This window comes from Lepidochelys kempii, chromosome 1, assembly GCF_965140265.1.
Source record: "Lepidochelys kempii isolate rLepKem1 chromosome 1, rLepKem1.hap2, whole genome shotgun sequence".
NCBI lineage: Eukaryota > Metazoa > Chordata > Testudines > Cheloniidae > Lepidochelys > Lepidochelys kempii.
Genome location: NC_133256.1, coordinates 168,146,814 through 168,161,026, shown reverse-complemented (window position 1 = coordinate 168,161,026; position 14,213 = coordinate 168,146,814). Strand labels below are relative to the sequence as shown.

At 41.8% G+C, this 14,213-nt stretch overlaps 1 protein-coding gene across 4 annotated transcripts in view; it reads right to left on the bottom strand.

Moving 5' to 3' along the window:
• Window positions 1-14,213, bottom strand: part of APP (amyloid beta precursor protein) — a 295,324-nt gene that overhangs the window by 216,243 nt on the left and 64,868 nt on the right. For all 4 annotated transcript variants that reach the window (XM_073363102.1, XM_073363091.1, XM_073363122.1 and 1 more), the window contains exon 2: window positions 5,548-5,715. In XM_073363102.1, coding sequence (XP_073219203.1) covers window positions 5,548-5,715 — 168 coding nt within the window. The remainder of the gene's footprint in view (window positions 1-5,547; window positions 5,716-14,213) is intronic.

The window sequence follows — 14,213 nt, the reverse complement described above, 5'->3', positions numbered from 1 at the left end:
TAATTCCTCTTTCTGCCTCTGCAACCCCCACCCTCTTCCCTCCTGCCACCTTTATGTCTAGATGCCAAAGTCAACCTAAACTCTCATTCCTGCCATGATGCACCCTCCTGCCAAACTTAGGGCATACGTGTTACAGCCCTTGCTGAGTCTCCTCTAGTACACAATTACCAGTCTTGCGATCCCACAGGCTCTCAAGCCACCTGGTTCTGCACAGTGTCTAGCAATCTATACTGTCTCTGGTTCTGGCCTCTTAGGCAAGCTTCAGGGTTCAGATTCCCTGTCTGGGACCCCTTCCTTGAGATGTAGGGCCCTGCAAGTCCAACTTCCCTCATCCCTGACACCAGTGCTGACCTTTCCAGCCCCCCTCATAATTAAGGCAAGCCCTCTCTAAAGGGCCACCCTCATGGGCACTCAAGATTCTGTTTAAACAAAGCACACAAGCCTCACAAAGAAGTTTCTTAAAACACACGTGTAACCACATCTTACTTTACTCTTAAAAAGCATACTAGAATTACAAATCTATGGAGAAAACACACACACACACACACCTGAATGCAATTCCCTTCCCCAGTGTCCTCTCTATTCTTGAGTCTTTTGGGGGTTTTTAAGGTGCTTCCTGCCCCCACACCTTCTTTCACGGACAGCCATGAGGCATTCCAAGTGGTTCCTTCGTACGGAGATAGACAGCTTTGTCTTCTTGGGTCCTGTGAACTGCTAGACGGTTGCTTAAGAGGTGTAGGAGGCAAGGCTTCAAGAAGCAAGCTGAATGTCCCGCAGTTCAAATGGGCAATTAGCAGCCCCTTCCACCTTCCCATCCAGGTGGTCATGAAGGAACAAATCAGTCTTCAGAGGGAGGTCTGGGAGCTTAAAATGGGAAGCCCCCAGCCCTTTTTTTGATTGCACAGCTAGAAACTATGGATGCTGGTATCCATCTGCAGAGCCTGAAGAGGTTTTGGGCAAGGTAGGTATTGAAAAAGGATAGGCACAGCCACTGTCACCACCTGCCCAACAAACAGATAGCTGATTTTGCCTAGGAGGCAACTAGTGATCTCCCCATCTCATCCTCTGAAGACTCTTGTTCTACCTGAGAGAGAAGAGATTTTGTTATGTGGGAGAACAAGTAACATTGTTCTGGGGTGATCCTCCTCGAGTTGTGTAAAGAATAGAAAATAGGTAGCAGAAGGGACTGAAGACAGACTCTTATCTGGACCAACCCACTAACTCGTCCTCTCCAGGGCACTCCGTATCTAACAGGAGGAAAATGAAGGATGAGATTTTTTTTCCTGCTCCTGGGTCAGAGAAGACAATGAAAGATGGGGCCAGGAAGCCCACCCGCTGAGGAGGTGGAGAGCTTTTGAGAAGTTCTTTTGGAGGAGAAACCAAAAGATTCCTTTATAAAGGAAAATAGGAAGGCAACACAGGCCCCCTTGATCCCAGCACCCACTCCTAGATGAGGAGACAAGGAGAGGAGGGAGCCCTACTTCCAACATGTAATCTTGCAAACTCCTGCCTGACACCGGCGTTCTCTTTGTAAGTTACCTTCTTGGGTATCTAGAAGGGCTTGTAAGCTGTTCCACTGAACCTTTGGTGACCTACTTTAGTAGAGCGTGTTCATCTAGATTTTAGCCACTCACATTCATGCTTGGGCCTGGAGCTACCACAGCAAGATCACAGCATGAGCAGAAAGGAAGAGGGAGCATGGGCAGAACAGACCTGCTTCTGAAGATTTCAGGGGAGCAACACCTGAGGGACAGCTTTCTCCATGAGGAAATTTTCTTTGTCCTCATCTGCATTATGTCACTCCAAATCTCTCCTGAGACCTGGAAGAAAGATGGTGCCTCAGCAGAGAGGTACCAGGATCCGCTGCTCATAATGAGGCAGGAGGAACATCTGGGGAAGCTGCCTGTATGCCAAGAGAAGATGGAACTGACCACAAACAGTATATCCAAGACTGGTTACCACCCGTCTGATTGACAAAGAAGGTAGAATTAATCTCCCTCTACACTGGTGGAAGACACACCCCAAAAGTAGCATCAGTTCATTAGGTAGGAGAGAAGCATGGGCAACAGAAAGAAAAAAGGAGGTGGTTTCATTTGGCAAAAGGACTCTGAACGGAGATAATATTATTAGTTGGCGCACAGTTTATGTGTAAAATGTACCACATCTCAGCCTTAATGCTTTATTGCTTCCCTGCTAACAGGAAAACTGAAAGTGTGCCCAATTCCCGTGTCTGATTTGCAGTAGTGTCTTGCTCTTTAATCAGCAGAAGGAAAAGGGACAAAAGAAAGAGAATCTCACCTATAAGTCTCCTCCTCGGGGAAACAAAGAGTATTGGAGTGTCAGGAAATCAGGGCTTCTATATTTACTATCACATCTCTTCAGATTTTCTGTTATATCAATTCTTTTATCTGAGCTTCCCATTTCTCTTTTCACTAGACTGAGTTGGTTTTCTAGTAAACTGTTAGTTTCCATTTTATCAACTATAATCATTTGCTCAATGTTTTTAATAAAAATTTTGAGAACTGTTGATAAATTTCATTATTTTTTGAAAAATTTTCATTGTATTTGTCAAGTTTTTTTTTAAAAAAAAAAAAGTAGCTACACTTTGATTAAAAAAAATATTTTAAAACTTTGGACCAGCTCTAAAAATTGTAAAGAATACGTTGGCCTCCCACCCCAAGACTTGCACCCATGCACCTGTCAGCTCCCAGGGTAGTATACAACACTGAGGGTAGCAGAGCTATATGAAACCTTCCTCTCTGTTGCAGGTCTAGGTCATGGACAGTATCTCAGTGACTCGGCCTGGTGCTTTTCCTTCTCCCCTGCTCATCCTTCCTCCACTAGCAGGTTATAGTCTGCCACTTTATAAGGAAAGAAGTGGAACGGGGTAGAACAGCCAGCAGATGACTTCTTGGAGACAAATGGAAAGCCTAACTTGCCCCACTTTAGCAGAAGGCAGGGCTTATATTCCCCTCCACTATTTTCTCAAGTGTCAGCAGAACCCTTGCTTCCCCTTTAAGTGGCATGCATTTATTATCCCTACCATCACCATGCTCATATGAGACAAGGGAACCACCAGCTGCCTCCCATAATCAGTCTACCACTGCTGGAGCCAGAGGGGACTTAGGATAGGAGGATAATGAGGTAACATAGTCCTGTGGATAAGACACCAGTCTGGAGCAAAGGAGACCAGGGTTCTATTCTTGGCTAAACCACTGATCTGCTGCAACAACCTGGGCAAGTCACTTCACCTTTCTCTTCCCCCACCCACCTTTTGTCTGTCTATTTAGACTGCAAGCTCCTTGGGACAGAAACTACTTCTCACTATGTATTTGTGCCTCACCCAGCACAATAGTGCTGTGATAATGGCCAGGGCCACTGTAAAACAATCTCCCTCTCACAATTGAGATTCTCAGCAGAGAAGCAGCTTCTAATTCAGCCTACTCCTGGTCATTATAGGGTACCCTCCCAAAACATTCACAGGCAAGTTTGGACGGTGTCAGACATGAAATACGATCTAAAAATTAAAGTACTGAAGTGTTACTTAGTATCCAGCAGCAGCAGAAGCCTGGGGTTTAATTTATGGCCTTGTCTTAGATCTAGTTGAACCCGCACTTTTAGACACTCACCAGACTGCTGTTAGAGGATCCAAATACTTAATTAAGCCTCCAGAATCTGAACAGGGTCCAGGCACTGCTCTGCCTGGGATCTCTACACACACACTCAGGATGTAAATTTTCTAGTTGGCATCCCCACTACTCCTGAGAGCTGAGTTCTTACAGTCCAATTACCTAGTCCCTGGGACCAGAATGCTAGCCATGAGGGCACTCTGGATTTAAATTTACCTCTTATGCGGCATACGATAGGGGTAGCAAGTAATACACACAGGATTCTGAAACATACAGCATAGCATGGCCCCCTGTTTCTCCAGACACTAAGCACAAAGGCTACATTTTGTTATCCATTACTGTCTGGTGTAATTCTGTTCTCCAGGAGAAATACGCATTTCTGGATAATTTTTTCCCCCTTTAAGTTTGACTTCTAGTTGTTTTTAATTAAAAATTTCCTTGGACATATTTTACCATGCTGGACATCAAAATTCAGTTTATTTTCATTCTTATTATCTTACACTTTCCATTTTTTTATTTTTAATCCTTTCATTAGCTCTTTTAGCATGCGTAACTAGAACATCAGGCCACTATAGGGTTATGCCTTGAAATTTCCTAATTGTATTACTTCTGTTATCTGCTTTAAAAAAAGTTATGTTTTTTGTTTATTTTTTTAAGTCTTAATACTTTCACTGACTTTTATCCCAGTGGGCAATATCAAGATATAGTTCCATTGTCTGACTTTTGTTTCCTTATTTTTTAATTTCTTTTCCTAGTTTCATTATATATAAAAACTGGTTACAAGTCCCAAGGAAGCCAACAAAAATCATTCATGATGCCTTGATAGAGGATAAATAGTTACGTTGCCTAAACAAATTTCATGAATCATTTTAATATGGATTTTGGTACAGAAGAGAGCACTAGGAGCGAAAAATCATTGTTGCTGCCAAGGCATTACATTTGCAAGAAAAAAAATCCCAAACCCAAACACCTTGCAGAATTATATATGTGACCCAAAAGCCACAATAAAAAAAATACATGACAAGAAAAATCACTGCACGGAGTACAAAGGACACCTGACTGGTAGGTAGATATGGATCAGGGCACTGAAGAAAATTCAAGTACTGAACTATTTTGCTTTTTAGAGAGGGATTTTTGCAAGAATTAGAGTGACATTTAGGGGGTAAGCTCTGAAATATTTTCTTTTTGGAAGGCAGTGGCCTGTGTTTAAAAAAAAAAGGAAGTCTGGATGAGAAGGCAGAGGGATTAAAACAGCAGCTCAAGCTGTGCTCTTTTCTTTCATGACATGAAAACCACATTTTCTCTTCCACTTGTCACACACTGGTGCAAGGTTATCATATTATCACAGCATGGGGACAAAACAAAATTAGATACACAATCTGTTCACAGGACTTGAGCGAGTGGACAATAAGTTTCTGCTCTCAAACACCAAATCATTTGTTGTGACCTCATTTGCAGTGCAAGCTTTCTACTAAAAAATCCTCAAATGATTCATTGTGCCACAGAAACAAATAGCTGTGGGTTGACCTGATGTATATTTGTGGAGTGCTCCAATGTCATTAAGGTTATCAGAACTCAATCCCTCAAAATATGCCTAGCAGGAGCTCTGATATTAATATTAATAAACAGTACTTCTTCAGCATTTTTAATCTTCAAAGAGCTTTGCAAACAATTAGTTCATTGTACAGGGAATGCACTTAGTAAGAGGAGGAGGATTGACTTACTTTACTCTCAAATAGCCTCTTCAGCCACTGCTTGGAGCAGGGTTGACAGGCTTTCGAGAGATGAAAACTAGATGAAAGGGCAAGGCAATGGAACAGCGAAGAGTAAGATCCTAGTGGATTCAACACTTAAGCAAAAGTTTTATTTACGTGCCTGAAAAAAACCCATTAAATTATCTGTTAAACTAGGAACTTACTTCCTGGCAATACTGCAGAATCCCTTCTTTTGTGCCAATGCAGGTCTTGGTCCCTGAGGGGTCAGATTCCCATTTTCCATTCTGAACATTCATATGCATATTGAGTTTGCCACAAAACATGGCAATTTGAGGCTCTGCCAACAAGCCAGCGTTTCCATCAGTAGGCACCTGGAAATAGGAGGAGAACATTGTTATTAATTATTGAAATTTCAATCCAAGGTGGTAACAGTTCAAATGAACTGGAATCAATAATTTCTGCTAGTCTATGCACAGAGATTTGGGAGATTAAAACAAAAATTTCTTGAGTAATTCAACACACAACAAACGCAAGACATGAGAGGTTTTAAATTGAAAACTCTTTGGGGCAGGGATTGAATTCACTGTCAGCTTGTCTAGACTAGGATAAAAGACATATGTAGTTAACACACACTTGGTAACAAACATGTTTTAACTTCAGCTGATCAAAAATGGGGAAAGTTTTCATAAAACTTTGGCCCCTTTTTATTAAAAAAAACTCTGAAAATTTTCAACCAGCTCTATTTAAATTAACACTTTTTAAACACTTCTGTAGACAGGATAAGGCATATTTTAATATGTGTTAGCTGGTACAATAGAGGTGAACCCAAGCTTCCACCGAAGTTTCTAAAATACAGTTTACCTGGACTACACAAGACACTTAAAATGTGCTAGCTAAAATGTGTTAGCAAACACATTTTAAAAATACATTTCTTATCCTACTGTGGGCAAGCCCAATATGTCTTTACAATGCTTGGTACCCTGCCCCCCCCCCCCCCGTCTACTTGAAGCATCTAGGTGTTAACAGAGTACAAATGACGAACAAAAATTAATACCACCCCCCTCCCCCAATGCCTGTGTAATTGCTGAAGGGAGTCACATGTGATGTTGTGTAGACTCTATTTGAGATATATATATATATATATGAGTCAACAACCACAACAAAAAACCTTAAAGTTGTTATATCATAACTATTCACTGGGGCACAGTTAAAGATGGCCTGTGGAGCTTTATTTAGAAATTCCCTCATTTTTAAATTATTTTTCCTGTAATGATGTCATTTTATATTAATAGGATATTTACATAAAACTTTAAATATCTGAAAGTTTCTGTTTGGCCATTTATATATATGCATCTTACATTCAGATACCATGTGAACCCCCAAGAATTTCTAAATGCCTTATAAACCAGTGCTTTCAGAGACTGCCATATGTTCTATAAACATCCTTCTGTCTAGAACTTGTCTCCTTAAGTAACTCAGTACTGAACTTCTTCAAAGCTGAAATCACCCTCAAGATGCTGATTGTGCAGTGAAACCATGTGACAGGAGACAAATCAGTTGTTTGAAATGGAAGAATCAGCAGATACATTAACCACAATGTTACTAACTGAAGGCAAACTCTGGCAAGAATACAATGGAAACAGATGTCGAACATCAGCATCAGAGGGTATTACCTTCCAGCAGGGAGTACAGATGGATCTAAGCATCTGTGTTGAGCAGCACTCTAAGTATTAGGAGGTTGAAAAATTAAGCAGACACACCAAGTGGTGAGCCCAAAATGGAAGAAAGATCTCCCATAAAAGTTCTGGGCCAGCACTGTAGCAAAAAGCCGAACATAGCCTTCCTTCTGCCCCTCACAACTGTCCTTTCCATCACATCACATAGGTGAGAGGTTTATCGTAGGAGTGGGTGGATTAGGTTCTGTGGCCTGCATTGTGCAAGAGGTCAGACTAGATGATCATAATGGCCCCTTCTGACCTTAATATCTATCAATCTATGAATCACATCAGACATTTGCACTATCAGGCATGCATGATTCTCCCACCCTCACCTCCACCCAGCCCTCACATTTAGGGGTTGACTCATGTACTCATGATATGGCAGTTGCTATGATTCAGGCAACCGAGTTTTTCATATACAAATACAAATGGAGGTTTTCACTGCCCTCAAGCTCACTTGCATTCATGTAAAGGTACAACTTGCATCACATGCTCATTTCTATTCTGTGGAGCAGTACAGGAAAGTAAAAAAAAACTTGGCTGTTATGAAAACAGACCTGTGTGATCCTCTAAGCCAGTGTTTCCCAATCTTCTTCCACCGCTTGTGCAGGGAAAGCCCCTGACGGGCCGGGCTGGTTTGTTTACCTGCCGCATCCACAGGTTCGGCCAATTGCAGCTCCCACTGGCTGCGGTTCGCCGCTGCAGGCCAATGGGGGCTGCAGGAAGTGGCACGGGCTGAGGGACGTACCAGCTGCCACTTCCCACAGCCCCCATTGGCCTGGAGCAGCGAACCGCGGCCAGTGGGAGCCACAATCAGCAGAACCTGCGGACATGGCAGGTAAACAAACCGGGCCGGCCCGCCAGGGGCTTTCCCTGAACAAGCGGCAGAACAAGTTTGGGAAACACTGCTCTAAGCTGCTACAGTTAGTAGCTTTTCTGATCCAACTTTTGCTTTAGGATGAAGGAAGAGATTTCCAAATAATCTCCCCACCATGCACCCCTTACCATTTTTGAGTCTGCCTCCAGATCACTTTGGTGTTTGTTGTTTCACATAGTTTATCCAAGCAGGGTAAATTGACAAGATTCTTATAACTGAGGCCCAAAAGTTTAACAAACAACAATACCTAGCTCTCACATAGTACTTTTCATTACTAGATCTTCAAAGTGTTTTACAAAGGAATTCAATATCATTAATCCCATTTTACAGATGGGGAACTGAGTCACAGAGAGATCACCCAGTAGGTGAGTGGCAGAGAAAAGAACCAAACCTAGGGGTTCCAAATCCCAGATTAGTGTGCTATTTGCTAGACCACGCTGCCTTCAGTGTGTACAATAACGTCTGAACATCACTGAAACTGATCAGTATCTTGTGTATTTCACCTTCCTGTTATTTAGGTCCCTATTAATAGATTACCTTTCCTTGCCAGCAAAGTGCCATGGTAAGGCACAAACTTTTTAAGCAGCAGTAAAATGAAAGTGATGTGACACCCTGATAACTTGCATCCAAGAGTTTTTAAAGAGCTGGCTGAGCAGCTCATTGGAGCATTAATGCTGATTTTCAATAAGTCTTGGGGCACTTGGTAAGATCCAGAAGATTGCAAGAAAGCTAACGTTCCAATTTTTAAAAAAGGGAAACGGGATGACCAGAGTAATTATAAGCCTAATAGCGATCCCTGGCAAGACATGGAGGAGCTAATATGGGCCTTGATTATTAAAGGAGAGTAACATAATTAATGCAAATCAACATGGGTTTATGAAAAATAGATCTTGTAAAACTAACTTGATATTTTCTAGTTTGACAACAAGTTTGGTTGATAAAGGTAATAGTGCTGATGTAATGTTCTTAGACATGAGTAAGGCATTTGACTGGGTACACATATGACATTTTGACTAAAAAACTAGAATATTAAATTAACAAGGCCACATTAAATAAATAGATTAAAAACTGGCTAACTGATAGGTCTCAAAATGTATTTCTACTCGGGGTATCATTGCTGAATAGGTGTGTTTCCAGTGGGGTCCCACAGGGTTTGCTTTTGGGCCTTACACAATTTTACATATTTATCAATGATCTTGAAGACAACATAAAATCATCACTGACAAAATTTGCAGATAAGACAAAAATTGGGGGAGTGGTAAATAATGAAAAGGACAGGTCACTGATTCAGAGCGATCTACATCATTTGGTAAACAGAGCACAAGCAAACAATATGCATTTTAATACAACTAAGTGGAAATGTATATATCGAGGAACAAAGAATATAGGCCATGTCTACAGAATAGGGGACTCTATTCTGGGAAAGAGTGACTCAGAAAAAGGATTTGGAGGCTGTGGTGGACAATCAGCTGAATATGAGCTCCCAAAGTGACGCTGTGGCCAAAAGAGCTAATATGACCCTGGGATGCATAAACAGGGGGATCTCAAGTAGGAAGAATGAGTTTATTTTACCTCTGTATTTGACACTGGTGAGACCACAGCTGAAAGAATATGTCCGGTTCAGATGCCCACAATTCAAGAAGGATGTTGATAAATTGGAGAGGGTTCAAAGAGCTATGAAAATGGTGACGGCATTAGAACGTATGCCTTATAGTGACAGACTCAAGGAGCTCACTCTAGTTATCTTAACAAAGAGAAGGTTAAAGGGTTATTTGAGTACAAATATCTCCATGGGGAACAAATACTTAATAATGGGCTATTCAATCTAGCAGAGAAAGATGTAATATGATCCAATGGCTGGAAGTCAAAGATAGACAAACAAAATGGAAATAAGCCACACATTTTTAATGGTAAGGGTAAGTAACCATTGGAACAGATTATCAGGAGTCACAGTGGATTCTCATCACTTATAATTTTTAAATCAAGTTTGGATGTTTTTCTAAAAGATCTGCTCTAGGAATTATTGTGGCGAAGTTCTATGGCCTGTGTTATACTGGAGGTCAGACATTCTCAAAAACGTAGACCGTGGATGACCAGCGATCCGTGAGCTCCATTCAGGCGGTCCACGGATAGTTCCCTCTAAGGTGTGCGCCTGGGTGGCCGCACACAAGAGAATGAAGGGCCACTCACCTAATCAGTGGAGCCAGGACCCTGGAGAAGATGCACATGTAAGGTGAGGTGGTGGCCTTGTGGGGAATAGGGGGTTGGTGAGAGAGAGCAGTGGGGTGAGGAGAGAGGGTGGGGGGAATTTGGGACGTGAAGGGCTGCAGCGGCCAGATAAATAGACAACTTTCCCCAGCTCCAGAGCTGTGGTTGTTGGGGAGAAACGGCCCTCCTTCCCAGCCTCAGCCCTGTGGCTGCTGTGGCAGGGGAGAGACCTCCTCTCCTTCCCAGCCCCAGCTCGGGGGCTGCCACAGCAGGGGAAAGAGGGCACATCCATCACATTAGAAAAGTAAGGCTACTGATATTAAAAAGCAAGTTGTGTGCTTTTATTTGTAGAACAAAAAAAGGTAATTATTATTAAGGGTTTTTTTTATATAGCACTTTTATCCAAAGCACTTTACAACAGTTAGTTCACGGTACAAACAACATTTGGAAAGATCATTAAGTGGTCCACCGAGAGCCTCAGCAATTTTCAAGTGGTCCGTGAAAAAAAAGTTTGAGAACCACTGCATTAGATGATCACAATAGTCCCTCTGGCCTTGGAATCTAACAAAATATGAATCACCAGTGGCTGCATACTAAAATGTATTTTCACTCTAATGTTCTCAGACAAAGGAGAGAAAAAAAAACAGTTGTAAAACCTAAAAGGTGACATGATCAGTTTGGGGCTGGGATGAAGGAGAGTACTTCAGAAGGCTACAATCCTAGAATTTAACTTTTAAAATAACCAGGATTTGATCATTTCATCACTCAATCATTGTCTCTGTTCAAAAGTCAGCAAGAGTCAGCAGACATCTCCTTAACACTACTAAAGCCAACCACAGACTTCACACACCTCCTCCTTCCACCACTACACACGCACACACAAAATATTATTTCAAAGTCTTCTTGATTATCATCAAGATCAGGGCTTGTCTTCACTACGGGGGTAAGTCGACCAAAGTTACGCTCCTCCAGTTATGTGAACAACAGACTAACACGGCTGCTACTCTGAAACCTGTCATAGTTGGAGTCGATGTAGCTTAGGTCGACTTACCCTGGTGTCTTCACTGTGCTGCATTGACTGGAGGCGCTCTCCGGTTGACTTCCCTTACTCTTTTCGGAGAACTGGAGTACTGTAGAGCACTCTGCTGTCAATTTAGTGTCTTCACTAGACCCCCTAAATCGATCCCTTCTGCATTGATTGCAGCAGTGTCAATCTCCCCATAGTGAATACCAGCCTTCTGTATAAAACACTGTAAAAGCCAGAGACTTCTTTCATTTCAAGAAGTTACCATCATTGTATTATCTGCAGAGTTAGTTCTAAACAAAAGAATATCATAGCATATAAAAAAAAAAAGATGAAGATGAGAAAGTCTTGGATTAAGAGACTAGAGGATGTGATTTTACAGGGAAGGGTTTTCCATTTGTGTTCTACAGGAAATCTCAGTCTGGTTGAAAAACAGCTACCTGTAAAGGCTTTCATGGTATAACTGCAAATTTTACAGAAATCAAATTGAAAAGTCAAAAGGAAAAATCTACTTGCTAATTATTAGTAAAGATGAGAGGCTTGTAGTTAATAAGGTACCAGGAGGCAAATGGATGGTAACCATTCAGTTTAACGTAGTTTCTTAATCAAAGATCTGAAATGGTCAAGTATGTTATTTCAGATCCAAGTATTTAGAACATAAAAGTTAATTTTAAGGCTCAGTAACATCTCTTAGGTCTTGTCTACACTGCACTCTAAAGTGCACCAGCGGTTGTGATTTGTAAAGCACTCTAAGGAGCTGCACCCTACCAGCCCAGATACGACCCTGTTGGTGCCCTCTAAAAGCTACCCAGTCTGTGTATGTCATTAACATGAGCTAAATACTGTTTAGAGAGCACCAGCAGGTTTTCCACAGGGCAATTAGAGCTCTACATATTACAACATGTTACATATCACATGCCTCTAGTGTACTCTGTACTGCCAGCTCCTTCTAGACAAGCCCTTACTCAGCCAGAAACCACTGCAATAAACAAATCCATCCCTTCCTTAAGGTTAAAGCACAGTTTAACTTTGAAAATTATACATCTAAAATATTCATGATTATGATCTGAACAGTTCAGCAACACTGATAATGTCTGTGTTAACTGTATATGTATTGTAGTCAAGAGTTAATTAGTATAGCCATGCCAGTTCAAACTACGGAAAGCAGAACGTGTTCATGACTTGTTTTAGTAATTTGATTAGCCAGTAAAAATAATCCTACCCACCACAAGCCAAAGACAAGGTGAAAGATGTGCCTGCATATTAAATTTCTAGTTTGTCAGAAAAATGAAAAAAGCATGATGCTTCATAAGGGCACTAAAACAATCATGAACTTCCCTAATGCACATTTATGAGATGGTGTAATTTTAACAAAAAATAAACCTGTCGAGAAGAGTTGATTGGGAAGACTGGGATTCTCTGTAAATGATTAAAGTTCATATATCATGCCAACTATGGAATGATTTCTATTTATCTCTATTAAAAATCAGTGATTAAAGGAAATTGTATCAAATCTTTAGGAAGAAAGAACTGAAAACGTATTTTTCTCTGAAAACCTGGAGGATTATTTTACACAGGCTTCTTCACGGGAGACCTACAAATACTTGCCTCAGTATTTAGGTTACAAATATGTCACATTTGATATACTCATCTGTAGGGCCCTCCCTAATCCACGGCCACTAAAAACGTGTCACGGACTGTGAAATCTGGTCTTCTCCCATGAAATCTGGTCTCGTGTGCTTTTACATCTATACTATGCAGATTTCACGGGGGAGACTAGCGTTTCTCAAATTGGAGGTCCTGGCCCAAAAGGGAGGTACAGTGGGGTAGCGGTATTGCCACCCTTACTTCTGTGTTGCCTCCTGAGCTGGTCGGCCAGAGAGCAGCAGCTGGCAGTCAAGTGCCCAGCTCTGAAGGCAGCGCCCCGCCAGCAGCAGCACAGAAGTAAGGGTGGCGATACCAGACCATGCCATCCCTCCTTCTGCGCTGCTGCCTTCAGAGGTGGGCAGCTGGAGTGGCGGCTGCTGACTGAGGGCCCAGCTCCACAGGCAGCGGTGCAGAAGTAAGGGTGGCAATACCGTACCAGGCCATCCCTACTTCTGCGCTGCGGCTGGCAGCGGCTCTGCCTTCAAAGCCGAGCTCCTGGCCAGCAGCCACCACTCTCCAGCTGCCCAGCTCTGAAGGCAGTACCGCCGCCAGCAGCAGCAGCACAGAAGTAAGGGTAGCAGTACCACAACCACCACCCCCGCCCCCCCCCAATAACTCTGAGAACCCCCGCAACTCCCCTTTGGGTCAGGATCCCTACAACCACAACACCGTGAAATTTCAGATTGAAATAACAGAAATAATTAAATTTACAATTTTTTAAAACCCTATGGCCATGAAATTTGGTAGGGCCCTACTCATCTGTGATCCTTGAAACATTAGAATTCATGATCAGGGGTCTAGTTTTACTAATCAAGTCCAAGTGGGTAACATGTAACCCACATTATTACAAAATCCTCTAATTACCCACTGCATATTCATCTCTTAAAAAGGAAATGGACTTACTGCTGGATTCCATAAGTCTGACTACTTCCATAGCACAACTGAGAAATGCAGGGGGAGAGGGAAGAGGAGAAGTAACATATTATATTTTACACACACACACACACAGAGCTTTCTATTTCTGTTTGGCATGTATGCATATCCAGTCTATGGCATTACAGTTTATTATTTTATAATAGATATAGGAAATGGAATCTCTTAGTTTCTACATTCTGTCATAAAATTTCAATGAAATAAACTTGTAAAAAAATTAGTCTTCATTTCATATGGATCATCCAGTTTATAGGAGAATTCCCTTGCTCTTGAATTTTCTGGTGACCTTCTTCAATTTAAAACTCATAGTAAAATCTTGTTTGAAGTGGTGTTGTAGTCATGCTGGTCCCAGGTTATTAGAGACAAGGAAGATGACCTTGAACCAACTTCTGTTGGTGAACAAGACATGCTTTAGAGCTTACTCAGCGCTCTTCTTCAGGTCTTTAAGAATTTTTCAAGACT